This window comes from Manis javanica, chromosome 8, assembly GCF_040802235.1.
Source record: "Manis javanica isolate MJ-LG chromosome 8, MJ_LKY, whole genome shotgun sequence".
In the NCBI taxonomy this organism is placed as follows: domain Eukaryota; kingdom Metazoa; phylum Chordata; class Mammalia; order Pholidota; family Manidae; genus Manis; species Manis javanica.
Genome location: NC_133163.1, coordinates 122,335,089 through 122,359,843, shown reverse-complemented (window position 1 = coordinate 122,359,843; position 24,755 = coordinate 122,335,089). Strand labels below are relative to the sequence as shown.

Sequence of the window (24,755 nt, the reverse complement as noted above, 5' to 3'; positions counted from 1 at the left end):
GACTGTTTCCCCTGAGAGTCCTCATAAACTTCTATCTGAAGACTTCAATTTGGCTTGTTCTGAACTTGAGGAAAGGATGGCATCTCTTCCTCAGCTAGCAGCTGGGATAGAAAATTGGACATCAGGAGCTCGGCAATGGCTGCTTCCTTCCCACGAGGGCAGCCAGCTGGGCGGCAGGCTCCGCTCCCAGCACAGCGCGGTGGTACCGGCTCACCTGAGGATTCCCGCTTTGCACACGGGCTCTCCCAAGGCTCTCACCAGCCAGCAGCTCCTCAACGCCATCATGGGGGCTCCTGGGGATGGAGTCAACCTCTCACAGTGGTCCTGATGGTGGCATTTGGGGCACAGGGACAGACCAGCAGGAAGCTGTTAGAGAGGAGGAACTTCTTAGGATTCTGTCCAAACTGCCCAGGCCTTACTGAGGCCTGTCTCAAGAGCTGAGCTGTCATCGCTCAGAGAACGCTGCCAGGTAAGCCCCTCTGGCTGGCAGGTTTTGGTTATAATTCTTTCAATTGCAAGTCCCGAACCACAACTCCTAGTAGAAGAAGAAAAGGAGGAGAAAGAGAAGAGGGGGAAGAGGAAAACGAGATGAAGAAGAAAGGCAAAGGGGAAAGGGTGAGAATACTGATCCACCTAACAGAGATGTCTTGTGGGGGAACTCTACTGGCTTCAGGAATAACTGGATCTAGGTGCTCAGTGTCATCGATTCTGCCCCTCTTCCCCACCCCTATTCCCAGTTCTGCTTTCCCCTGAATGGGCATCATTATAAAGTAGGCTTTCTTGAAAAATGGCCACTGGTAGGCCCAGACTTATTTTCTCATCAGCTTAGCCACCCCTGGCAATAAAAGAACCTCTTTTTACAACAATTTCATAACCCGCCCCCCCCCCACAGTGTTCTCATTGGCCTGGCCTGGGTCATAGGCCAGCTTGCTAGTCTGCGGTAGGGTCAGCTCCACCAAAACTATTGACTGAGAGTAGGGGTGGGGTGGTCCCCAAAGGACAACCAGAGTAGTGTTGCCAGAAAAGAGAATGGATTCTGGGCACACAAAACCTCTCAGATGTCCACTGCCACCAGAGTGACCACTTAATTCATTGTCCAAGCCAGGACTCTTTTGAGAGTGAAAGAGGGCACTTTGAATAAGTATACCAGGATAATATAGGCTTAGACCAAGCCTATCCCGGAAGAGTATCGGCCCTCTAACTGTAGCAGTCAGGAGCCGGGGAGGCAGGAGCCAGGGAGGCAGACGGACTGCCCCATTTGAGCCCTGGCTCCTGCACACTGAGTATCTCTGGATCTCTGGGGCACAGGTGGGAGAAGGGCAGGTCTCAGGGTTCTGGTCTCGGGTAGGATAGAAGGGGGCTAGATGGGGTGAAGACACATTGGGAGGCCAGTCTCACATCTCCACATCCACTCAAAGTTTGCTCTTCTCAACTGCCTCGCCTCAGCCTCCCAAGCCCTTGCTGTGTTCATGTTATGCCCCCTCTCCCATGCCAGGAATGCCCTTCCTATTCGCTGCTTACTCCATGACTGTTCTCCAGTCCTTCCCTCTCCCAGGGTCCCTTTATCTAACCCCCCACCCCAACCTCAGCCTTCTCACAGCTTCTGTAGCACAGGCTACACACTCAGCCTAGGCTGTGCTTGGGGCGTGGCTCCTGTCTCCACTGTGGGGTAGGGGGCTGTTGTGGGTATTACTCTCTCCCCATCCCCCTGCCACGTAGACCTCAGCAGTGCTGACTGAAGATTCTAGGCTGGATCCCTCTGCTGGCCCAAGACCCTCAGCTGTCTCTACCCCTCTAGTCCGGAGCCCTCGCCTTTCCCCACTGCCCCCTGCCTCTGCATTTCTGGTATCGATTGCTAGGGAATCCTGGCCAAAGAGCTTCTCACGCAAAGGCATGCATACTTTGACCCAGGTCAAGGTCCTCTAACCTCCTGCCTGTCTCCCTCTTTCTCTGCCAGGTGCTCCTGAGGGCTCCCTCTGTCTTGCAAGCTGTTTGCCGGGGCAGGGCCTGAGATGAGAAGTGCGATGTCTCCCATCACCCGAGTGCACCAGACCCTTGTCCAGGAGTATGGGAGCTTGGGGGGGCCTGACCCAGGAGCTGGGCCCATCCATCTTTGGCCCTCTGGGGCTTTGCTGGCAGTCTGGGACAATAAATCTTGGTGGGACGAGCCCTGGCCTGGAAGCAAGAGGCTGTAGTTCTAGGCTCTGCTTTGCTTTGTCCTGTGTCCTTATGCCTTCTCCCTTTAGCATCAGTCTCTCCCGCTGAGAGGTGGGAAGGGAATTGCCTTGATTAGCTGATGAAAATCTTTGGGGTCTAGAGCTTGTTAGAGGGTGAGAGTGAAGCAATGCGTCCTTCACCAAGAGAAGGGATTTTCTGGGTTCCTGCCCAGGAGCCCCAGTGGTCTCTCAGCCCTGATGAGCAGGCTGCCATGATTCTCTAGAGCTAGGGCACTGGTGGGGAGTCTGGGCAGCCCAGGGAGAAACTGGGCTCAGATCAGGATGAAGGATATGGGCAGGCCTTGCTCCCTGCTTTCTTGCCACACTTCCACACGGGTTCTTTCTACTCTCTGTGGCTCTAGCTCCACCTGGGATTGAAGGACAGACGTCTCTTGGGTACCATGAAGCTGTCAGGTTGAGCCAGAGATGCAGAGGTGAAATGAAAGGAAGGACAGGGGACAGACGGAAGGCCCGGGACACCCCCTTGTCTCCTGCCCTTTCTGTTGCCTAAGTTCCACCACTACAGCATCAACAGTTTGGGCTCAACACCCTGGGCATGTGCCCTGTCCACAAAACAGCTGAATATAACTCCTTCACCAGTTATTGATATCTTACAAGGACTTGTTTTACCAGGTCAATTTCCCACAGGCTGTTTTTCTGTGGCAGGGCATGGCAGAAGGTGTGACAAGTTGGTCTGGGGTCACAGCAAGGGTCTAGTGTCCTGAGGATCACCATGGAGAAGGGCTGGCAACATAGGCCAGGAGACACCTAACCTGCTGTGGAGACGTTTCGGGCAAACTTCCCAAAGGAAGTGATGTAGCTGAGACTTACAGTAGGGCAGATTAGAGGTAGAGGTAGGCAGGCCTGGTGGGTTCTGCTAAAGATTCTGTTTCCATTCAGATGGGAGCTAGTGAAGGGGCCAGGTGGTGACAGAAGGAGATTTTGCTTTTGAAAAGACCGCTCTGGCTGCCACAGATGAAGAAGGAATGAGAGGGAGGGAAAGACAAATGGGAGCCGGGTTTGGAGGCTGTTAGCGCTCTAGGGAGCTCTGACAGGGGTCTGGATGAGGACATGGCTGTGTGGTGGGACAGATGTCAGCATGGACGTCTCCATCTCACACAGAGGAAGCCCCGTGTCTCTTAACCAGGTGCTCTCTGCACTTGGTACAGGGCTGTCCTCCCGCCAGAAGCATCCCATCCCCTAGGGGCACGAAATTCCAGGAAAACTTCCCGGTGCACTTTTCCAATGCCCCTGGTACTGCTCCCTCCCTCTAAGCCACTGTGCAGGGCCTTTGAACTTGTTGTTCCCTCAGCCAGGTGCGCTCTTCTTCCAGATGTGCACCTTGACTCTTGATTCCACACTACTGCCTCCGGTTAGTGTCATTTTCACAGTGAAGCCTTTTTCCGCTACACTATTTTGAATTACAGTCTTCGCCCAAGTCATTCCTACCTGCTCTCTGCTTAATTTTCCTCTATAGCACTGCCCACCTTTTGACAGTCTCTGTGCATTATCTGTCTCGACGCCGCCGCACCGCGCCTGCCCCCCACCTCCAACCCCGGTAGGCTCCGCGGGAGCAGGAGCGTTCTCAGTTTTGTTCACTTCTTTACCAATAGCAGACACCCAGAACAGTACCTGGCACATCGAGGGCGTTTGACAAATATTTGTGACAATGTTCGAGATGGCATCTGACGGGAGAGGTGAGGGGTCTGCATGAGGCTCTGTTTTCTGGCCTGGGCCGGCGGATGGTGGTGCCGTCCCTGGGTAAGGGAGCACGGCGGGGCCGGGGGCTGGTGTAGTTAGTTAGGGACAGGTTGAGCCAAACAACGAAAATATGGCTTTTTTTTCTCGGACACCCAACATGGGGGTGGGGGGTCTCGGCAGGGTGGGGACAGCGTTGGAGGCAGCCTGCCAAGGCTGTGCTGGGGCTGCGTGTCCAGCCACAGGCGTGGACCAAAAATACAGACACAAACAGTTCGCCCGCTTGCAGGCAAAAGCCCAGCTCCGCACGCAAACCTGGGCCCTTTGCACCGCCCGGTACCCGACCAATCGCGCACCCGGGAGGCTTAGGCGGCTGCCCTCCCCGTCCATTCCCACCCCGAGGCTGGAGCTTTAAGAGCCCCGCCCCCGATTCCCTTCCCCCCAGCGCTTTGCGTGACTGTGCCAGGACCCGACCTGGGCCAGGAGTTCGGCGGCCGGGTGGCTGCGTGGTCTCCGGGCGCTTCTCACGCAACCCCCGGGCACCGTGCCCCCGGCCAGGTTGGGCGGGGATGGGCTGCGTGACCTCTGCCCGCTGGAGGGATGTACCAGACACGTGCACGCTGGCCTGGGGAGGTCTGCGCCGGGTGCCCCCCTCCGCGGCCTGGACTGAGAGCCTCCCTGTAACCCTTTACTAGGCCACGGGGAGCTAGCCGCATAGCCCCATTCACCGCCCGATTTCTCTAACCCCCCAAAGCAGCCGGGCTCAGGAAGGCCAGTGGGTCCCGGTTGGAGGTAGCCCGGTTTGCAGCACTCCGAAATGGCCTTAGTGGCGGCGCCGAGCCGCTAGTAGGCGCTCAACGAGACTGCGCTTTTTTTCATCCATTCCTGCCCATCAGTCAAGAGCGCAAACTTCTGCTAGTCGCCCGGGCTCTGCAGGCTCCAGGGGCCTGGGACAGCCCTTCGGCGCCTCTGGCCTTCCGGCCCCAGTGACCTCGGGGCTGGGGTCGCAGCGCTTCTCACGCGAGCCGGACTCAGTAACTCCGGGAAGGAGGTCATCAGCCGGCAGCCCCGCCCCTGCCTGCCTGGTCCCCTTAGCTAGTCATGAGGGGGAGGCACTTGCAAGCCCAGTGTTCCGGTGGGTGCAAAAAGAAGAGTGAGGGGCCCCTGTGCCCAGGGTTGGAGGCCTCCCATTTCCACTCTCCAGGCTGTTTGGGGGCTTTTCCGCAAAGCCCTGGCTCTGCACTGGGCTCTGCGCTGTCCATGGGGTATCTTGGAACTGGGGGGCCCAGGTGTCCACAGTCCTCACTCCTTTCCATGTCGGCACTTAGATGAGGCGTCCCCATAGCGGGTTCTTACTTGTTCCCCCCGAGTCTCCTGCACTTCCCCTCCAACCAGGAGCACAGCGACCCTGCCCCTCAGCCTGCCCCACCCCCTATCCTCTCCGCGCTCTAGGGGGCGTGGCCAAGCGTGCAAATCCACTATAAAGGTGGCAGTGCCCTCACCCTCACCCTGAAGGTGACAGTTCCCTGTAGCTTTCCCTGATCTTCTTGGGGTCCCTGGCTCCAGAGACCAACCTTCACAGCTCAGCTCCGCACCTCACAGCAGCAGGTGAGTTCTGGGGGCCTCTGGCTTGCCCCTTACCTCCCAATAAAAGGGAAATTCTGGTGCCTTCAGTCTTCCTAGGAAGACATTGGTCTAGCACTTCAGAAAACGAGGCCAAGAGTGTCCTCAGTGACCAGGTAGTTCAGCATCCTGGGTGGGGGTGGAAACTGAGGCCAGGGGAAAGGCAGGACTTGCCCAAGGTCCCACAGCTGGTACTAGAACTCTATATGTAGATGGCCGCCTCTCAGGACTTCAGGACCCAGGCTGCAGCTCCATTCCCCACTGACTCCCTGAATGCCTCGGGGCTTCCCCATCAGGATCACCTGAGAGGCTGGATGGAATCCGGAGAGAGCTGTGGGAAGCTGGGAGCATGTGCAGTCCCTTCATCAGGCTGTGTGATGAGGGGGGCTTCTCCCACAGTGATGAGGATGGATGGAGAGGACAGGATGGGTTACCAGCTGTACCTTGCTTTATCTAAAAGCTACCTGTGGCCGGTGGCTGGCTCTACCCTCCCAAGGAATGGCTTGTCAGAGCTGAGATGTGCTGGCTGGACAGGAGGGGCTCATGTGAGCACTGCCCAGCTATCTTAGGGCTTCCCTATCTCCTTGACTGTCTTCTCTGTCCTCTGCTTGGGGGGCAATCAGTGAGAAACAACCAGCTGCAGAGAGAGAAACCATCAGGCCCTGACAACTCACCGGTCACATCCCTTTTAGTTTCCTACTGTCTAAGGCTGGAGATCCTTGTGTTACCCAGTGTCCAGTTAGGGACATTATGGCACACCAAGCTTGTTCCCACTTTACTCAAGGAATTTACTCAGGGAATTAGAGCTGGAGGATGCTTTGGGATCTAGTTCCCCTGGGAGACCTCCCTAGACAGATGCTAAAGTACTTGAGGTAGGAACCTTATAGCCTCCCTGTCTTGTGTGGCTGTCCTATGGGGAAACCTCACTAGTCAGACTGTGATCCCCAGGGTGGATCTGGGATTTCTCTTCTGTGAAATTCAGCTGGGTACCCTGAATCAGGGATCATGTCCCATCCCCCTCTCTCAGCCAATGTAACCACAGCCCAGAAAGGTAAAATGATAAGTCCAAGGTCATGCCATGAAACTGGAAAAACTGTCCCCTCACCTCCAGTCCAGGACACCAGGAAGATGCTTTAGTCAGAGCCCAGTGCTACAGAGAGAGTACTCCATGAATCTGCCTTTCTAGATCACACCTAGGGAGAAAGTACTGTCTCTGCCTCTGTTTAATTCAGATCCATTCTTAATATTCCTTATTTCAGTCTGGAGTTTTCTTGCAGTCTTGGTCTAGTGGGAGCCTTCCATTTATTATGGGCTTTCTGGTGACTCGCAAATGGGGGAGGCCCAGACAATTCATTCATTTAGAATTGAGCCTCACAAAAATCCTGGCCTGGATTTCTATGACAGGGAGCCTCAATCTGCTGGATCTCCAGTTGCTTTCAAATTTTAAATCAGTTGAACTCTGAGAACTGAGGCTGAGAACAGTGTGGCTAGTGCAATGGAACTTCCAGTCCCCTGTACCCTATGGCCAAGACTGAATGAAGAATGACTAAAATTCTTGGCACACATTGGCAGCTCAACAAACATCTCCTACCACCTCCTCCCCTTCATGTCTAGTGAGGAGTTTTAGATAAAAAGGTTTCCCCTTTTCCTTGACCAGCATGCCGACACTAGGACATTGGCTCCCCCCCTCCTGAAGTCTTAATCTTTTCTTCCTGTCCACCTCTCTTCAGCCACCTGGAGATCTCTATGAAGATCATGTTTTCTGCATTTGGCCTCTCCATCCCCATCTCAGCCACAGAGCTTCTCCTGGCCTCTGCCATCTGCTGCCTGGTATTCTGGGTGGTCAGGGCCTGGCAGCCTCAGGTCCCCAAAGGCCTGAAGAGTCCCCCAGGGCCCTGGGGCTGGCCTCTGCTCGGGCACCTGCTGACCTTGGGGAAGAACCCACACCTGGCGCTGTCGAGGCTGAGCCAGCGTTACGGGGATGTGCTGCAGATCCGCATCGGCTGCACGCCCGTGGTGGTGCTTAGTGGCCTGGACACCATCCGGCAGGCCCTGGTGCGGCAAGGTGACGATTTCAAGGGCCGGCCCGACCTCTACAGCTTCACCTTGGTTACTGATGGCCAGAGCCTGACCTTCAACCCAGACTCTGGGCCGGTGTGGGCCGCCCGCCGGCGCCTGGCCCAGAATGCCTTGAAGAGCTTCTCCATTGCCTCAGACCCGGCTGCCTCATCGTCCTCCTACCTGGAGGAGCATGTGAGCAAGGAGGCCGAGTACCTCAGCAGCAAGTTCCAGGAGCTGATGGCAGAGTTTGGGCACTTTGAACCTGACAGGTATTTAGTGGTGTCAGTGGCTAATGTCATCTGTGCTATATGCTTTGGCCAACGCTACGACCATGACAACCAAGAGCTGCTTAGCATAATCAACCTGAGTAATGAGTTTGGGGAGGTGGCTGCCTCTGGGAACCCAGCTGACTTCATCCCTGTCCTCCGTTACCTGCCCAACCGTGCCCTGGATGTCTTCACGGAACTGAACGAGAAATTCTACAGCTTCATGCAGAAGATGGTCAAGGAGCACTACAAAACATTTGCGAAGGTGCAGGCGAGGGGGGGGCAGGCGGGTGGCGGGAAGCAGGTGGTACAAGGCACCAGCAGGCAGAGAGAACTGGAGCAGTGTGGGCTTTAAAGACTCTCGGGGGCCTATACACTGGGCTTCTGGAGCCAGTGGTGGAGTGGACTCCGTCCTTGGCAGGGAAGTAGAACTTTTTCTTGACCGGCCCTTCTATCCTTCCATCAGACAGTGGTATTGACTGAATAGCCAGTCTGTGCAGGACCCTAGCTAGTTGTTGGGGGGCCAAGAAGAGTTAAAGAGTTGGTCTCCTGGGCTCATGGGGAGAAAAGGCTAAAGAGCATGTCCAGATGATAATGGTGAAGACTCTGTGTCAGGTGTCCCTTGACTTGAGGCTGCCAGTATTCTGAGGCTAGAGAGAATATTTGAGGCCAGTATTCTGTGGAGAGGCAAGAGAGGTTGGAATGGCAGTCTTGGAGGCAGGGGGATTACCTCTGAGCAGGGATGCTAGGGATGGTGAGGGACCAGGCCTGGACAGAGAGGTAGGTCTGGGTTTGGGCTTTTGCTCACCTATAGGCCTTTCCTAGGGTCACATCCGGGATATCACAGACAGCCTGATTGAGCACTGTCAGGACAAAAGGCTGGACGAGAATGCCAATATCCAACTGTCGGATGAGAAGGTCGTTAATGTTGTCATGGACCTCTTTGGAGCTGGTATGAGCCCTGATATATGCCCTTCCCATGCCCACCTGCCCTGACCCACCAACCACCTAACTTCTCGCTCTGTTTATCCCTGGCCAGGGTTTGACACAGTCACGACCGCCATCTCCTGGAGCCTCCTGTACCTGGTGACAAACCCCAGCATGCAGAAGAAGATCCAGGCAGAGCTGGGTAGGCGGTGGCTTCGGCAAAGTGCTCAGGGCAGGGCGCTGGCCAGGGTCTGGGCTGCCCAATCATCCGTCTGGCCATTTGTGTTCTGCAGATGCAGTGATTGGCAGGGAGCGGCGGCCCCGGCTCTCAGACAGACCCCAGCTGCCCTATCTGGAGGCCTTCATCCTAGAGACCTTCCGACACTCCTCCTTCGTACCCCTGACCATCCCCCACAGGTGAGGACCTCTGGATGCACTGCTCTCTGATATTTGGCCTTGTTCCAATGCATGTGCCTGATCAGGGTTGCTGGGAGGGAGATGGCATGGGAGGCAGGGGATCTCCTTGTGGCCCCAAGGCTGACTGAGCTTCCTCCCTCCCCAGTACCACAAGAGACACAAATCTGAGTGGCTTTTACATCCCCAAGGGGCGTTGCATCTTTGTGAACCAGTGGCAGATCAACCATGACCAGTAAGTTGAGAAGGGAAGGCTACCCTCTACCCCCTCCCGAGCTCCAGAGCCTGCTGTCCCTGGGCCACTTGCCCATCCCCTACTTTTCTGGACTGGGGTACAACTCACTTGATGCTTCTGAACCCCAAGCTGCTCCTTCAGCTGCCTCTCTCTGATCACAGGAAGCTGTGGGGCAACCCATCTGAGTTCTGCCCAGAACGGTTTCTCACTGCTAATGGCACCGTCAACAAGGCGCTGAGCGAGAAGGTGATTCTCTTTGGCTTGGGCAAGCGGAAATGCATTGGTGAGACCATTGCCCGCTTGCAGGTCTTTCTCTTCCTGGCTATCCTGCTGCAGCAGGTAGAGTTCAGCGTGCCGTCGGGTGTGAAGGTGGACATGACCCCCATCTACGGGCTGAGCATGAAGCATGCCCGCTGCGAGCACTTCCAGGTGCAGGTGCGCTCTTAGGAGGCGGAAAGCCCGGCAGCCTAGATGGTCTGCCTGGCCTGTCCGGGCAGCCAGCCAGCCAGGGGCATCTAAGCTTCGGACTGAAACCCACAGATACTGGTCTGGCTGATTTTTGTATTTGGGCTATGGGCAAGCCCGAAGCATCATGCCTGCCCCCAACTCTGGACTTGTCCCTCTGCATACTGACCACAGACAGTGGACATAGCAGGGGCCACACAGGAGCTGTGGAGCCTTCTGGAGTTGTGCTTGAGCTAGGAGGCCGGTAAGGTCAGGAGGTCTTCATGCCTGTAGACACCTCTGAGGAGCTCCCCGGAAGCCCCTGAACCCAGCCGTTGGCTGGCTCTCTGTGGAGGCTGGCTGGCTTGAGAAACATCTGAACAGGTCCCGGCAGGGCCTGTCCAATCTCTTTGACAAATGGGAGCCATCAGGGGTGAAGGGAAGAGGCCGCTCAGGATACTGGCACAGAGGTAGTCTCCCTGCTTGAACAGGTGTTCCCTGACCACAGGGGTCTGAGACTGTGTGCCTGGGGGAATTGCCTTCCGCTGCCCTCCCTCAGGGCGGGAGCATGGCTTCTTCCTGTTCCCTTCCTGGAGGGCTGGGGACTTGCATCAAAGAGGAGCAGAGAGCAGAAGGAGTGCCCAAATCCAGGCACCAGGACCAGGTCAGGAGGGAGAGGACTGGTCCGCGTTGTCTATGCCCTGTGTATTAAAATGTCTTTTTAAAATGTATGTACACAAGGAGGTTTTTATTTTAGCCTGCATTTTACTTGAGTGTTTGCATTTATCATAAATAAGAGCTTAAGAACACATACTGAGTGCAAGAAAGTCTAACCCCAAGTATCCAACAACGTGTAAGAAACACTTACCTAAGCTAAATAAAGATATTATCCAGAAGTCCTACAGGTGATTTTTTGAACCTTGAATGAAGCCATCACTCATCCACACACCTACTCTGAGCCCAAGTTCTTGTCGGGTGTTACTGTCGGAGGAGGCAGGGGGAGAGGAGGTGGAGAAGAGGGGACGCCACTGTTCTTGGGAAGCTCGCAGTGCGACTGGGGCACAAGACTCCACTGCTTCACTGCCTTTTCCTTCTCTAACTGATCACATACTGATGAAGGACACTGAAGGTATAAGGTGAATAAAACACAGTCCCAACCTCCAAGATCCTTCCAAGCTGGTTGGGGGAATCGGCTCACGAACACATCATCCAATTCATTGTGATCAGGGCTCTACCAGACAGATGCACACAGTAGGGGGGCCCAGAGCCAGTGGGGGCTGTGTGGGTGTGGAAGTGGGGGCTGGGAAAGGTTACCAGGTCTTAGGAGTATCTGCACAGAGCCCTCCTTGATGGCTGAGAAGTGGTCTCTCTTGGATCACACAGCATTAGATGCTCAAGTCCAAGAAGGTAGACTGTGGTCACACTGGCAGGGTAGGAGAGAGGTTCTCAGCTCAGAAGTTGTGGTCTGCTCCTCACTGTCATGCCTGATTCAGGTCCTGCAGCCATATTCGAACCCAAAGCTGGTCACAGAAGGAGAGCAAGGACTATGATTGTTGAGCCCCATAACCATAAGCAGACTGGGGCTCAGATTTCAACACTGAAAGCCCCTGTCTATCTAGGATGGCAGAGTAGTGGTACCAAGTGGGGACAGAGGCTGGACCCATATAGCCAGGAGCTATTCTAAGGTACTGAGGGGAAACACATCTTGGGATGTGACCACCAACCTAGCTTTCTTCCTGAAGCTTTATGCAGTGGCCAGCAGCTGCCATTCATGCTCTGTGCTTTCTGGCAGGGGTAAGTAGCTCTGGCTCCCCAAGGGTTTCAGGCCACTGCAAGGAAAGAGCTGAAGTCAACTGGAGAGGCCCTGTTTGCATAGGGGGATGAGGAATTTGGTGCTTAGTCATTCTAGCACTGAATTTTTTTTTCACTTAAAAAATAACTTGTAGTAAATGCTATAACATAGGTGAGCCTCTAAATTATCATGCTAAATGAAAGAAGCCAGACACAAGAGGCCACATACTGTATGATTCCATTTATGTGAAGTGTCTAGAATATGCAACTCCATAGAGGCAGAAAGTACATTAGTGGGTTCTGGGGGATGGGGGTGAGGGGAATGGGAGGTGCAGCGTTTCTTTTAGGGGTGATGGGAATATTTTAGAATTAGATAGCTGTATGACTTTGTAAATATACTAAAGAATCACTGAATTATGCCATTTAAAATGGTTAAAACAGTAAGAAAAGAAGCTTGCTAACATCCATTCTAAAAAAAGAGTGAGGGAAGAATGGGGACAGCATATGTAAAACAATTTAGGTAACTGTTCTCAGTACCTATATATTAGTAATGGTAATATTAGTATTGCTATTTTGAGACTATAGTATAACATGGGCTATAACAATGAGCAATTAATATATATTCTAATTCACCATCTTTTGTATCCTTGATGACCAGGATTTTTGGTATGAAAGAAAGGAGCTACAGATGTAATATAGAAAAGGTTAAGTTAAAAAAATATGCATTATCATATCTAATATATAATTATGAATATATGTTTCTAAGTGTTAAAAACAATGGCCAGCTCATAGGAATGAACATCCCTAATGCGTGGACTACTAGCCAGGACAGGACCTGGGGCAGGAAATGTAAAAGATGAGCCTGGGACACTTGCTCGTACCAGAGGGCCAAGAAGCCATAAAAACTACCAGGAGTGGATCAAGCCATCCAGAAGCCAACTGAAGAAGCTCCAACAGGCCACAGACAGGACAATTTGAGTGTCAGTAATAATAACCGCCGTTGCTTAAAACCCATCAAATATGTTTGAACCCATGACTTCATATATACATATTTTTAAATGAGCTGATCACTTTCAGAGGAAAACCAGTGCATTATATTGAAAAGTGAAAAACAAAGGCAAGGAATTAGGTGTTTACCTACCTTTCCTGTATGAACTGTATCTACAGATAATTCAATAGTAGACAAGAAGAAGCGTCTCTTCATAAAAGTGGTTCAATTAATAAACCAAAGAGAAATAAGAGAATTCAAATGTGATGATTTTGCAGTCACCAATAAATTAATGGATCTGGGCACTGTGCCCAGCAACTGCTAGCATCATAAAAAGAGAGGAAACTAGACTGTGCCTCCTGATGAAAGGACCCAGCCCTGCCTATGGTATTGCCAAAGGGAAAGAACCAGAATCTGACTGAGCCTCTGGAGCCAGCTGCCAGTTTGCGACAAAGACAGAGGCTGAAGAAACATGCTGAATGGAGATGTAAGGGTACAATCAGTAAAATTCAGACTTTGGGAAACTCTGCAAGTCAGAAGACCTGGGATCTTCAACAGAAAGACTGTAAAGAAAAGAAAGAGATAGGAAACTTGTAGATTTAAAAAGACTGAAAAGATGTATCAACCTTAAAAAACTAAAAATAGAAATATCATTTGACCCAGGAATTCCACTCCTAGGAATTTACCCAAAGAAAACAAAATCCCAGATTCAAAAAGGCATATGCACCCCTATGTTTATCACAGCACTATTTACAATAGCCAAGATATGGAAGCCACCTAAGTGTCCATCAGTAGATGAATGGATAAAGAAGATGTGGTCCATATACACAATGGAATACTATTCAGCCATAAGAAGAAAACAAATCCTACCATTTGCAACAACATGGATGGAGCTGGAGGGTATTATGCTCAGTGAAATAAGCCAGGCGGAGAATGATGATTTCACTCATTTGTGGAGCATAAGAACAAAGCAAAACCTGAAGGAACAAAATAGAAGCAGACTTACAGACTCCATGAAGGGACTAGCAGTTACCAAAGGGAAGGGGTTGGGGAGGGCAGGTGGGGAGCGAGGAAGAAGGGGATTAAGGGGCATTATGATTAACATACATAATGTAGGTGGATCACGGAGAAGGCAGTATAGCACAGAGAAGACAAGTAGTGACTCTACAGCATCTTACTACACTGATATCAGGACAGTGACTGCAATGGTGTGGGGGGGGGATTTGATAATATGGGTGAATGTTGGAACCACAATGTTGCTCATGTGAAGCCTTCATAGGATGGTTTATCAATGATACCTTAAAAATATATCAAATTTTAAGAAATGAACAACACTAAACTACAGTGTCTAAGAATACACACTTGGTGCTAAATCTTGTAAGAACAAGGAAACGATTACTGTAAGAGTCTCGAGAGTGGTTACTTTTTTGAAATTTTATTTAATTTTATTACTTTTTATTAAGGTATTATTGATATACACTCTTATGAAGGTTTCACATGAAAAAACAATGTGGTTACTACATTCACCCCTGTTATCGTGTCCTCCCCATACCCCTTTGCAGTCACTGCCCATCAGTGTAGTAAGATGCCAGAATCATGATTTGCCTTCTCTGTGCTACACTGTCTTCCCCCTGATCTCCCCCATATCATGTGTGCCAATCATAATACCCCTATATCCCCTTCTCTCTCTCTCCCCACCCACCCTCCCCAGCCCCTCCCCTTTGGTAACCGCTAGTCCCTTCTTGAAGTCTGTGAGTCTGTTGCTGTTTTGTTCTTTCAGATTTGCTTTGTTGTTATACTTCACAAATGAAGGATATCATTTGGTACTTGTCTTTCTCTGCCTGGCTTATTTCACTGAACATAATACCCTCCAGCCCCATCCATGTTGTTGCAAATGGTAGAATTTGTTTCTTTCTTATGGCTGAGTAGTATTACATTGTGTGTATGTACCACCTGCTCTTTATCCATTCATCTACTGACGGACCCTTAGGTTGCTTCCATATCTTGGCTATTGTAAATAGTGCTGCAATAAACATAGGGGTGCATATGTCTTTTTGAATCTGAGAAATTATATTCTTTGGGTGAATTCCTAGGAGTAGAATTGCCAGGTCAAATGAATGGTATTTCTATTTTTAGTTTTTTGAGGAACCTCCATATGGCTTTCCACAATGGTTGAATTAGCTTACATTCTCACTAGCAATATAGGAGGGTTCCCCTTTCTCTGCATCCTCGCCAACATTTGTTCTTAGTCTTTTCAATACTGGCCATCCTAACTGGTGTGAGGTGATATCTCATTGTGGTTTTTATTTGCATTTCCCTTATAATTAGTGATGTGGAGCATCTTTTCATGTGCCTGCTGGCCATCTGAATTTCTTCATAGAGAGTGGTTACCTTTGAGGGGAGTTATACATTGAAGTGAGTTATAAAATGAGTTGAAATTGAGTTATAAATTGAAATGGGACGTATGAAAGACCTCTGGGATGCTTGATAAGGCGCTATTCCTTAACCTAGGTGTGGCTCAAGGGTGCTTGCTTGAAGAAAAACATATGAATAGCTTGGATTGCTCTTTGCTTTTTAGAAATGTAATTAATATATGTTGTTAAAGCCCTTCAGTCAAAAATAACTAAGAGCACACCTGCAATTAAACAACTTTGGGTTTATTGTTCATTGCAGTGAGGGAAAATGTACATCACAGGGAACTGTGGTGTCTCAATTGGAGGATGTTAGAAAAAATTTATATGATTTGGGCTTTGGTTGAGTGATTTAGGGGAGGGTTAGTTCTAGAGTGGATGCTGTTAGAAAGTGGGGACAAGCCTGTGAGTGGGCATTCGGTGGGCAGCACTGGGATCATGCTTTCATCTGTGCTTAGACAAAATTAGGAAGTGGCCTTGCCTTTTTCCATTCTTTTCATTTAGGTATAAAATATAGGTAATGTAAAAGTGACCATCTTACCCATTTTTAAGGCTACAGTTTAGTGGTATTAATTACACTCATAATGTCATACAGGCATTCCCACCACCCATCTCCCTAGCTCCCTGTTTCTCCCTCCCCACAGCCATTCTACTTCTGTTTCTATGAAAAGCAGCCTTATTTAGTATCATTTTATCATGTTCTCAGAATAACCTTTTAAGATGTTGTTTTTCTGGGAGAAAAAAACTGGAGAAGAAGAGAACAAAGTGGTCTATGAGCATCAGAACAGCTTATGACGATACTAAGGTCCAGCTGTGGGCATCAGGTCAGATCCAGCTATCAAGGAGCTGCTCTTGCCCAGGTCTCCTTTTTGGTCAAGTACAGACAAAGTTAGGTTTCAGGACATTTATCCATTATATCCAGATTTTCATCATTGCCAAGGTTTTGCTGATAAGATCAATTTGCTGATTAAGAAAAGCACCCACTGAATGTAGTCTGTAACTGAGCCAGCATGAATCTTTTCTTCTATTATAGGATGAGTTGTTGGACCATCTGATGTGGCAATGACTGCCTTACTAGTTGTGCTCTACTGGTACCTAAGATTCCAGACAGGCTATATGGGCCAGTTGTAGCATAGGCAATTACCAGATTCAAAATGACTGTAAGTCTTTTGAAAGATCTGGAAGCCAAGGACTTAGATTATTAAATCCCAGCAATCAAAAATGTCCTCAAATCCGGTTGGACCTATTTTGGACAGCCAGGTAGCTTTATATATTTACCCTGTAGTATTTACATAGGTTTGCAATTAGTATTTGCTGTAGTCCAAATTTCCCCTTAGTTGACTAAGAGGAAACTATAGGTTGTTTGAATGTCTCTGACAACTCTAGCTAACGAATTTAGACTAGTTTCCTGGGGCCTTTAGAGCACAAGTTGGGTCATATATAACTTCACGTAGGTCGGGGATAAGCTTTGGCCCTTTTCTAGTCATAGTATTCCCACTGTGGGAATTAGTGATGAAGTATTTCCACTGATAATTACTGATGTTGAGCATCTTCTTACAAAAGTGTCTCTTTTTTTATGGAAACTAAATTATACCCTGCTTCCTTAAAAAGACACTCAGAAGCTTCTAAAATGAGGCCAGTACAGATTATTCAGGAGAACTTTCAGGAAGGGTAACTGATTTTCATCTGCATTAGTACACAGCCAGCTAATATGGAATAATACTCAGCCATAAAAAAGAATGAAACTTGTGTATTGCCAATGGGTTTCAGCCCTGGGCAAGTTCGCTATGGATTTAATGTGACCAAAGAAAATGACAGCAAACGTTCTTCTGTGGCTTTGTAGTAGAGCTTGAAGTTGGGAAGTGAAATCCCCGCTGCTTTATTCTTCCTTCTCAGGATTGCTTTGGCTATTTGGGGTCTTTTATGGTTCCATATGAATTTTAGAACTATTTGTTCAGTTCAATGAAGAATGCTGTTGGTGTTTTGATAGATATTTCATTGAATCTGTCAAATGCTTTAGGCAGGATGGCGATTTTGACAATATTAATTCTTCCTAGCCAAGAACATGGGATGAATTTCCATTTGTTTGTGTTCTCTTTAATTTCTCTTAGGAGTGTCTTGTAGTTTTCAGGGTATAGGTCTTTCACTTCCTTAGTTAGGTTTATTCCTAGGTATTTTATTCTTTTTGATGCAATTGTGAATGGAATTGTTCTCCTGATTTCTCTTCTGTTAGCTCATCATTAGTGTATAGGAAAGCAACAGATTTCTGTGTGTTAATTTTGTATCCTGCAACTTTACTGAATTCAGATATTAATTCTAGTAGTTTTGGAGTGGATTCTTTAGGGTTTTTTTATGTACAATATCATGTCATCTGGAAATAGTGACAGTTTGACTTGTTCTTTACCAATCTGGATGCCTTGTATTTCTTTGTTTTGTCTGATTGCCATGGCCAGGACCTCCAGTACTATGTTGAATAAAAGCAGGGAGAGTGGGCATCCTTGTCTTGTTCCCTATCTTAGGTGAAAAGCTTTCAGCTTTTCTCTGTTAAGAATGATGTTGGCTGTGGGTTTGTCACAAATGGCCTTTATTATGCTGAGGTACTTGCCCTCTATACCCATTTTGTTGAGAGTTTTTATCATGAATGGATGTTGAATTTCATTGAATGCTTTTTCAGTATCTATGGAAATGATCATGAGCATTTAGTTTTTCTTTTTGTTGATGTGGTTGATCATGTTGAAGGATTTTCAAATGTTGTACAATCCTTGGAAGAATCCCACTTGATCATGGTGTATGATCCTCTTGATGTATTTTTTAATTCGGTTTGCTAATATTTTGTAGAGTATTTTTGCATCTATTTTCATCACGGATATTGGTCTGTAGTTTTCTTTTTTTGTGGTGTCTGTGTCTGGTTTTGGTATTAGGGTGATGTTGGCTTCATAGAATGAGTTTGGGAGTATTCCCTCCTCTTCTATTTTTTGGAAAACTTTAAGGAGAATGAGTATTATGTCTTCTCTAAATGTGTGATAAAATTCAGCGGTGAATCCCTCTGGTCCGAGGCTTTTGTTCTTGGGTTATGATTACAAGTTCAATTTCATTGCTGGTAATTGGTCTGTTTAGATTTTCTGTTTCTTCCTGGATCATTGTTGGAAAGTCGTGTATTTCTAGAAAATTGTCCATTTCTTCTAGGTTTTCCAGTTTATTAGCATATAGTTTTTCATAGTATTCTCTAATAATTCTTCATATTTCTGTGGTGTCCATAGTAATTTTTTCTTTCCCATTTCCGATTCAGTTTATGTGTGTAGATTCTCTTTTTTCCTTAATAAGTCTGACTATGGGTTTATCTATTTTGTTTATTTTCTCAAAGAACCAGCTGTTGGTTTCATTAATTTTTTCTATTGTTTTATTCTTCTCAATTTTATTTATTTCTTCTCTGATCTTTAGTATGTCCCTCTTTCTACTGACTTTGGACCTCATTTGTTCTTCTTTTTCCAGTTTAAATAACTGTGAATTTAGATTATTCACTTGGGATTGTTCCTCCTTCTTTAAATAGGGCTGGATTGCTATACATTTTGCCCTTAGAACTGCCTTCCCTGCATTCCACAGAAGTTGAGGCATTGTGCTCTTGTTTTCATTTGTCTCCATATATTGTTTGATCTCTGTTTTAATTTGGTCATTGATCCGTTTATTATTTAGGAGCATGTTGTTAAGCCTCCATGTATTTGGGGGCCTTTTTGTTTTCTTTGTACAATTTATTTCTACTTTCATATCTTTGTGATCTAACGAGTTGGTTGGTACAATTTCAATATTTTTCAATTTACTGAGGCTCTTTTGTGGTCTAGTATGTGGTCTATTCTGAAAAATGTTCCATGTGCACTTGAGAAGAATGTGTATCCTGCTGCTTTTGGGTGGAATACTCTATAGATAGATGTCTGTTAGGTCCATCTGTTCTAATGTGTTGTTCAGTGCTTCTGTGTCCTTACTTATTTTCTGTCTGGTTGATCTGTCCTTTGCAGTGAGTGGTGTGTTGAAGTCTCCTAAAATGAATGCATTGCTTTCTATTTCCTTTAATTCTGTTAGTATTTGTTTCACATATGTAGGTGATCCTGTGTTGGGTGCATAAATATTTATAATAGTTATAACCCCTTATTAGACTCACCCCTTTATCATCACGTAATGTCCTTCTTTGTCCCTTGTTACTTTGTTTTGAAGTCTATTTTATTTGATACAAAATAGTGCAACTCCTGCTTTTTTCTCCCTATTAGTTGCATGAAATATCTTTTTCCATAACTTTACTTTCAGTCTGTGTATGTCTTTCAGTTTGAAGTGAGTTTCTTGTTTTTTTATCCATTCTGTGACTCTGTGTCTTTTGATTGGTGCATTCAGACCATTTACATTTAGGATGATTATCGATAGGTATGTACTTATTGCCATTGCAAACTTTAAATTCATGGTTACCAAAGGTTCAGGGGTAATTCCCTTATTATCTAACAGTCTAATTTAACTCACTTAATATGCTATCACAAACACAACCTAAAGTTTCTTTCTTTTACATTTTTATTCTTCTTCCTCCATTCTTTATATATAAGGTATCATATTCTCTACTCTTTGTCTATCCCTTGATTGATGACTTTGGAGGTAATTGATTTGACTTTGCATCTGCTTAGTAATTAATTGTTTTACTTCCTTTGTTGTGGTTTTATTTCCCCTGGTGACAGCTATTTAGCCTCAGGAATACTTCCTTCTATAGCAGTCCCTCCAAAATGCATTGTAGATGTGGTTTGTGTGAGGTTAATTCTCTCAGCTTTTGCTTATCTGAAAATTATTTAATCCCTCCTTCAAATTTAAATGATAATCTTGCCAGGTAGAGTATTCTTGGTTCTAGGCCCTTCTGTTTCATTGCATTAAATATATCATCCCACTCCCTTTGGGCCTGTAAGGTTTCTGTTGAGAAGTCTGATGATAACTTGATGGGTTTTCCTTGGTATGTGATATTTTTTCTCTCTCTGGCTGATTTTAAGTCTGTCCTTATCCTTGATCTTTGCCATTTTAATTATTATATGTTTTGGCATTGTCTTTCTTGAGTCCCTTGTGTTGGAATATCTGTGCACCTGCATTGCCTGAGGGACTATCTCCTTCCCCAGATTGGGGAAGTTTTCAGCAATTACCTCCTCAATGACACTTTCTATCCCTTTTTCTCTCTCTTCTTCTTCTGGTGCCCCTATAATGTGAATATTGTTTCATTCGGATTGGTCACAGAGTTCTCTCAATATTCTTTTCTCTTATAGATCCTTTTTTCTCTCTGTGCCTCAGCTTCTTTGTCTTCCTCTTCTCTAATTTCTATTCCATTTACCGTCTCTTCTACTACATGTAATCTTTTAAATCCTTCCATCATGTTTCATTTCAGATATGGAATATCTTAATGATTGAATCTCCATCGTAATTTCATCCCCAAGTTCTTGAGTATTTTTCTGTACCTCCATGAGCATGTTTATGATTTTTATTTTGAACTCTCTTTCAGGAAGATTGGTGAGTTGTTTCATTTGGCCCTTTTTCTGGTGTTTGTGAGATTTTTGTTTGAACCAGGTTCCTTTGACATTTCCTATTTGTATGTGGAGCCCTCTAGTTCCCAGAAGTTCAAGTCTCTGGAGCTGCTCAGCCCCTGGAGTGATGATGGGGTTCGCAAGGGAGCGGTGCTGGTGCCTGAGTGGAGGAAAGAGACGTGTCCTGCTTCCCGGCTGCAGTGCCTGCCTCCACTGTCAGAACCAGTGGGCCGAGCACACAGGAGTAAGCCTCTGTGCTTTGCATCTGTAGTTTCCATAGGTGGGTTATCCCTCTGGCTGGCCTGACACCAGGGCAGGGACTGCTGGTTTGCGATCTGGTGCCAGCCTGCCAGCAGGAAGGCTCTGCAGGCTGCATGTCACAGTGCGGGGACTGGGAGCTGAGTAGCCAGCCGGGGGGATGGAGCACCTGAAGCTCCTCAAAGTTCCCAACCTGCTGGGCAGAGCGCTCCCAGACAACCTTGTCCACCTATCCCTTCTTCCGCACATCAGGCTCCATGAAAATCCCGCCCCTTCAGCAGCCCTCTTGCTGCTGGGAAGCCTCTCAGACCACCCGCCTTTCCTTTGTCCCAGAGCAGCCGGATGTGAATCCTCATCCTCTACAAAGGGCTTGAATCTCTGTCCAAGTATTCTGCCTGTCTTAGATTTCCAACCCTACTAAGCTGCAGAGCACCATGCAATGTAGGTTTGTGCTCCAAAGCAGATCTCCAGGGCTGCGTGTTCAGCAGTCCTAGGTTTCCACCCCATCCCTGCTCTGTTTCTCTTCCTCCCACCAGTGATCTGGGGTGGGAGAAAGGCTTGGGTCCCACTGGATCCAGGCTTTGGTACGTTACCCTGTTTTGTGAGGTCTGGTCTTTTCTTCAGGTGTGTGCAGTCTGGTGCAGCTTTCTTTCCTGTTGCTCTTTTAGGATTTGTTGCATTAACTATATTTTCACATTATATGTGGTTTTGAGAGGAGTTCCCTGTCTCACCTCTCACGCTGCCATCTTGAATCCTTGCATCTTGATCTATGTTTTTTTTGTTTTTTTTGTTCATTGATCCATTGATTATTTAGGAACACGTTGTTAAGCCTCCATGTGGTTGTGGGCTTTTTCGTTTTCTTTGTGCAATTTATTTCTAGTTTCATATCTTTGTAGTCTGAGAAGCTGGTTGGTACACTTTCAATCTTTGTAAATTTACTGAGGCTCTTTTTGTGGCCTAGTATGTGATCTATTCTTGATCACATCAAGAATGGAACAGTTGTTCCATGTGTACTTAAGAAGAATGTATATCCCGTTGCTTTTGGATGTAGAGTTCTATAGATGTCTATTAGGTCCATCTGTTTTAATGTGTTGTTCAGTGCCTCTGTGTCCTTATGTATTTTCTGTCTGGTGGATCTGTCCTTTGGACTGAGTGGTGTGTTGAAGTCTCCTAAAATGAATGCATTGCATTCTATTTTCCCCTTTGATCCTGTTAGTATTTGTTTCACCTAGGTAGGTGATCCTGTGTTGGGTGCACAGATATTTTTAATGGTTATATCCTCTTGTTGAACTGACCCCCTTATCATCATGTAATGCCCTTCTCTCTTATTACATCCATTTTTTGAAGTCTATTTTGTCTGATACAAGTACCACAACTCCTGCTTTTTTCTCCCTATTAGTTGCATGAAATATTTTTTTCCATCCCTTCACTTCTAGTCTGTATGTCTTTGGGTTTGAAGCAAGTCTCTTGTAGGCAGCATATAGACAGGTCTTGGTTTTTATCCTATCAGTGACTCTATGTCTTTTGTTTGATGCTGTTAGACCATTTACATTTAGGGTGATTATTGATAGGTATGTACTTAGTGCCATTGCTGGCTTTAGATTTGTAGTTACCAACGGTTCAAGGGTAATTCCCTTACTATCTAAGTCTAATTTAACTCACTTAGTATACTATCACAAACACAACCTAAAGGTTCTTTTTTTTCTTCCTCCTCCTCCATTCTTTATATATTAGGTATCATATTCTGTACTCTGTCTATCCCTTGACTTACTTTGGGCATAGTTGATTTGATTTTGCTTTTGTTTAGTAACTAATTATTCTACATTCTTTACTGTGATTTTATTTCCTCTAGTGACAGCTATTTAGCCCACAATGCTGATCTTAATTTGAATTTGTTGTCTAATTAATGAATGCACGAAATTCTAGATTCTACTGAGAGAACATGCCTCTTACATAAACCTGGATATGCATTAGCATAGCAGCCTTCAGAACCCAGGGTAAAAGGCAAGAAGAGAAAAGATTAACTTAGGCTTTGGAGGAGTGAACTTGTTCATTTCTGTGTGTGTGGCTTGGGCATGAGGTGAGTGGCAGGAGGCTTGGGCAGGGAATGGTAGTCCTAGGAGGCTTTTCCATCTAATGTTAAGCAAAGTACTTGATGTGGTTCCAAAAGTATGGTCTTCTAGCCACCAGAATCAGAGCTCTCTGAGGAGCTTGTTAAAATATAGACTCCTGAATCCTACCCCAGGCTTACTGAAACAGACTGCTAGTAAGGCCTAGAATGTGTATTTTTAACAACTTTTGCAGGATGCCACTGGCTTGTGGTTTCTGAAAGAACTTAATGAGAGCAATTTTTCTGTGTTCAAGTCAGGAAGAGAAACAACTCTTTCTCAGAATCTTTTCTCAGATGACCAGCTTTAGACAAAGAATGGAAACACAATTTAGAGAAAACAATGTTCCTTTTTCCAATTATGAATGTATTTGCCACTCCCTATAGGCCAAATGAGAAAAACAATAATGCTCAAAAGCATTAAAAGATTTAAAAGACTGGGTGATTGATCCATCCATGAGGTCAAAGTTCAAAAACAGTGAGGCATAATTCTCTAAGCCAAGCAGTTCATAGTGGATTTAAGGGAGTTGTTGATCTCTTTTCCAAAGTTTAATGGCTAACTAACCAGGACTTCAGATCTGACTAGAGCTTCCCAGGTTGAGCTCTGGGGAAAGTATATGTAGGGGGTCTTAGGACAATCCTTTCATTCCTTCAACAGACACTTATTTTAGCACCTATTATTTGGCAGGCACTACAAAAGGTGATGGAAGGGTAGATGTAACACCCAGCTGACCTCTGGGCTACAGCAATGCCTGCAGGAGAGAACCACCACAGGATGGAAGACTGACTCTCCTGTGAGTTTAAAAAGTCATCTGGAATGGACTGTAGAATCCTAACCGAAGGAAGACACAAGAGAATTAACCACCTTTTCAGGAACATCAACCATGTTCAGATTCACATTATCTCGTTTAACTTCACAGCAACTTTTGTTAGCTGTCATCTCTACTTTATCTCCAGAGTACTACAGCTGATTTGTAAAAACAAAAACAAAAACATTGCCTATAAGGAATCTTTAAAATAATAGCTTCTTAAGGCTCCTCCAGACTACTAAAACTGAATCTCTGGTGATAAGGTAAGGGAGGGGATTCCCTGCAAAGAGGAAAATTTTATAATAAAGTTCCTCAACTGATTTTGTAGAGCCAAGTTTGGAACCAATGCCCTACTCTATACTGCTTGCCCAGGCAGTGGCTCCCAAACCAGGTATCAGGCTTCAAGCCGACCTTGCAAACTGTAAGCCCTCAAATTCTTCATTACCCTCAGTCTTGGCAAACGCCTATTTTGTCCAAAATCAAGACTATCAGGGCTCTAAAATGCTATGGAGAGGAGAGTTGCATTTTCGCATGTACCATGGACTGTACCAAGGTGCGGGGGCGGCGGCGCGTCAAGATAGGCTGGGTGGCACTAACCCCAAAAGGAGCTGAGAAACTTTGAAGATCAACCGCAAAGGCAATTTCTTGTCCCCTTTAAGCCGTCAAAGGGGCTTACTTACTGCATCCCACAGCCGCAACAGATCGAAGATGGAGTCCACATCCCCAGACCTACCCCCATCCTCCCCAACGTCCTCCGTTCGTGTTCAGCCATTAGCGAAGGAGAGACTCATCAAGACTGCATGACAGCGGAGGACCCCGGGTATTTGGGCCGAGAGTGGTGAAGAGCCCAACTCCACCCACTACTCCACCCGATCGAGTAAGTGCAGCTGGGGAGCGGGGGGAGTGCGGGGGTGGGGCAGGGAAAATGGCAGCCCGGGCTCGGCTCCGAACGGCTGCTTCCCAAGCT

The 24,755-nt window shown here is 47.0% G+C and overlaps 2 protein-coding genes and 1 long non-coding RNA gene across 4 annotated transcripts in view; 2 read left to right on the top strand and 1 right to left on the bottom strand.

Annotated features, from left to right (window-relative positions):
* Positions 1–4,519: 4,519 nt before the first annotated feature.
* On the top strand, positions 4,520–10,780 carry CYP1A1 (cytochrome P450 family 1 subfamily A member 1). Its single transcript, XM_037010157.2, has 7 exons — positions 4,520–5,522; positions 7,268–8,129; positions 8,690–8,816; positions 8,904–8,993; positions 9,085–9,208; positions 9,354–9,440; positions 9,602–10,780. Exons 2-7 carry the CDS (start codon positions 7,284–7,286, stop codon positions 9,885–9,887), a joined length of 1,560 nt encoding a protein of 519 aa, XP_036866052.1. The 5' UTR covers positions 4,520–5,522; positions 7,268–7,283; the 3' UTR covers positions 9,888–10,780.
* Positions 10,781–10,813: 33 nt separating this feature from the next.
* LOC140843209 (uncharacterized) lies at positions 10,814–24,653 on the bottom strand. Of its 2 annotated transcripts, none has more exons than XR_012120807.1 (4): positions 24,522–24,653; positions 11,609–11,713; positions 11,199–11,404; positions 10,814–10,865 (listed from the first exon to the last, which is right to left on the bottom strand). It is a non-coding gene; the product is annotated as an uncharacterized lncRNA (long non-coding RNA). The 2 variants fall into 2 exon arrangements; XR_012120806.1 differs by having other exon boundaries at positions 24,469–24,601.
* EDC3 (enhancer of mRNA decapping 3) overlaps positions 24,554–24,755 on the top strand; it is a 73,715-nt gene continuing 73,513 nt past the window's right edge. The window contains exon 1 of the mRNA XM_073212192.1: positions 24,554–24,665. The gene's annotated coding sequence lies outside the window, so the exon portion shown is untranslated. The remainder of the gene's footprint in view (positions 24,666–24,755) is intronic.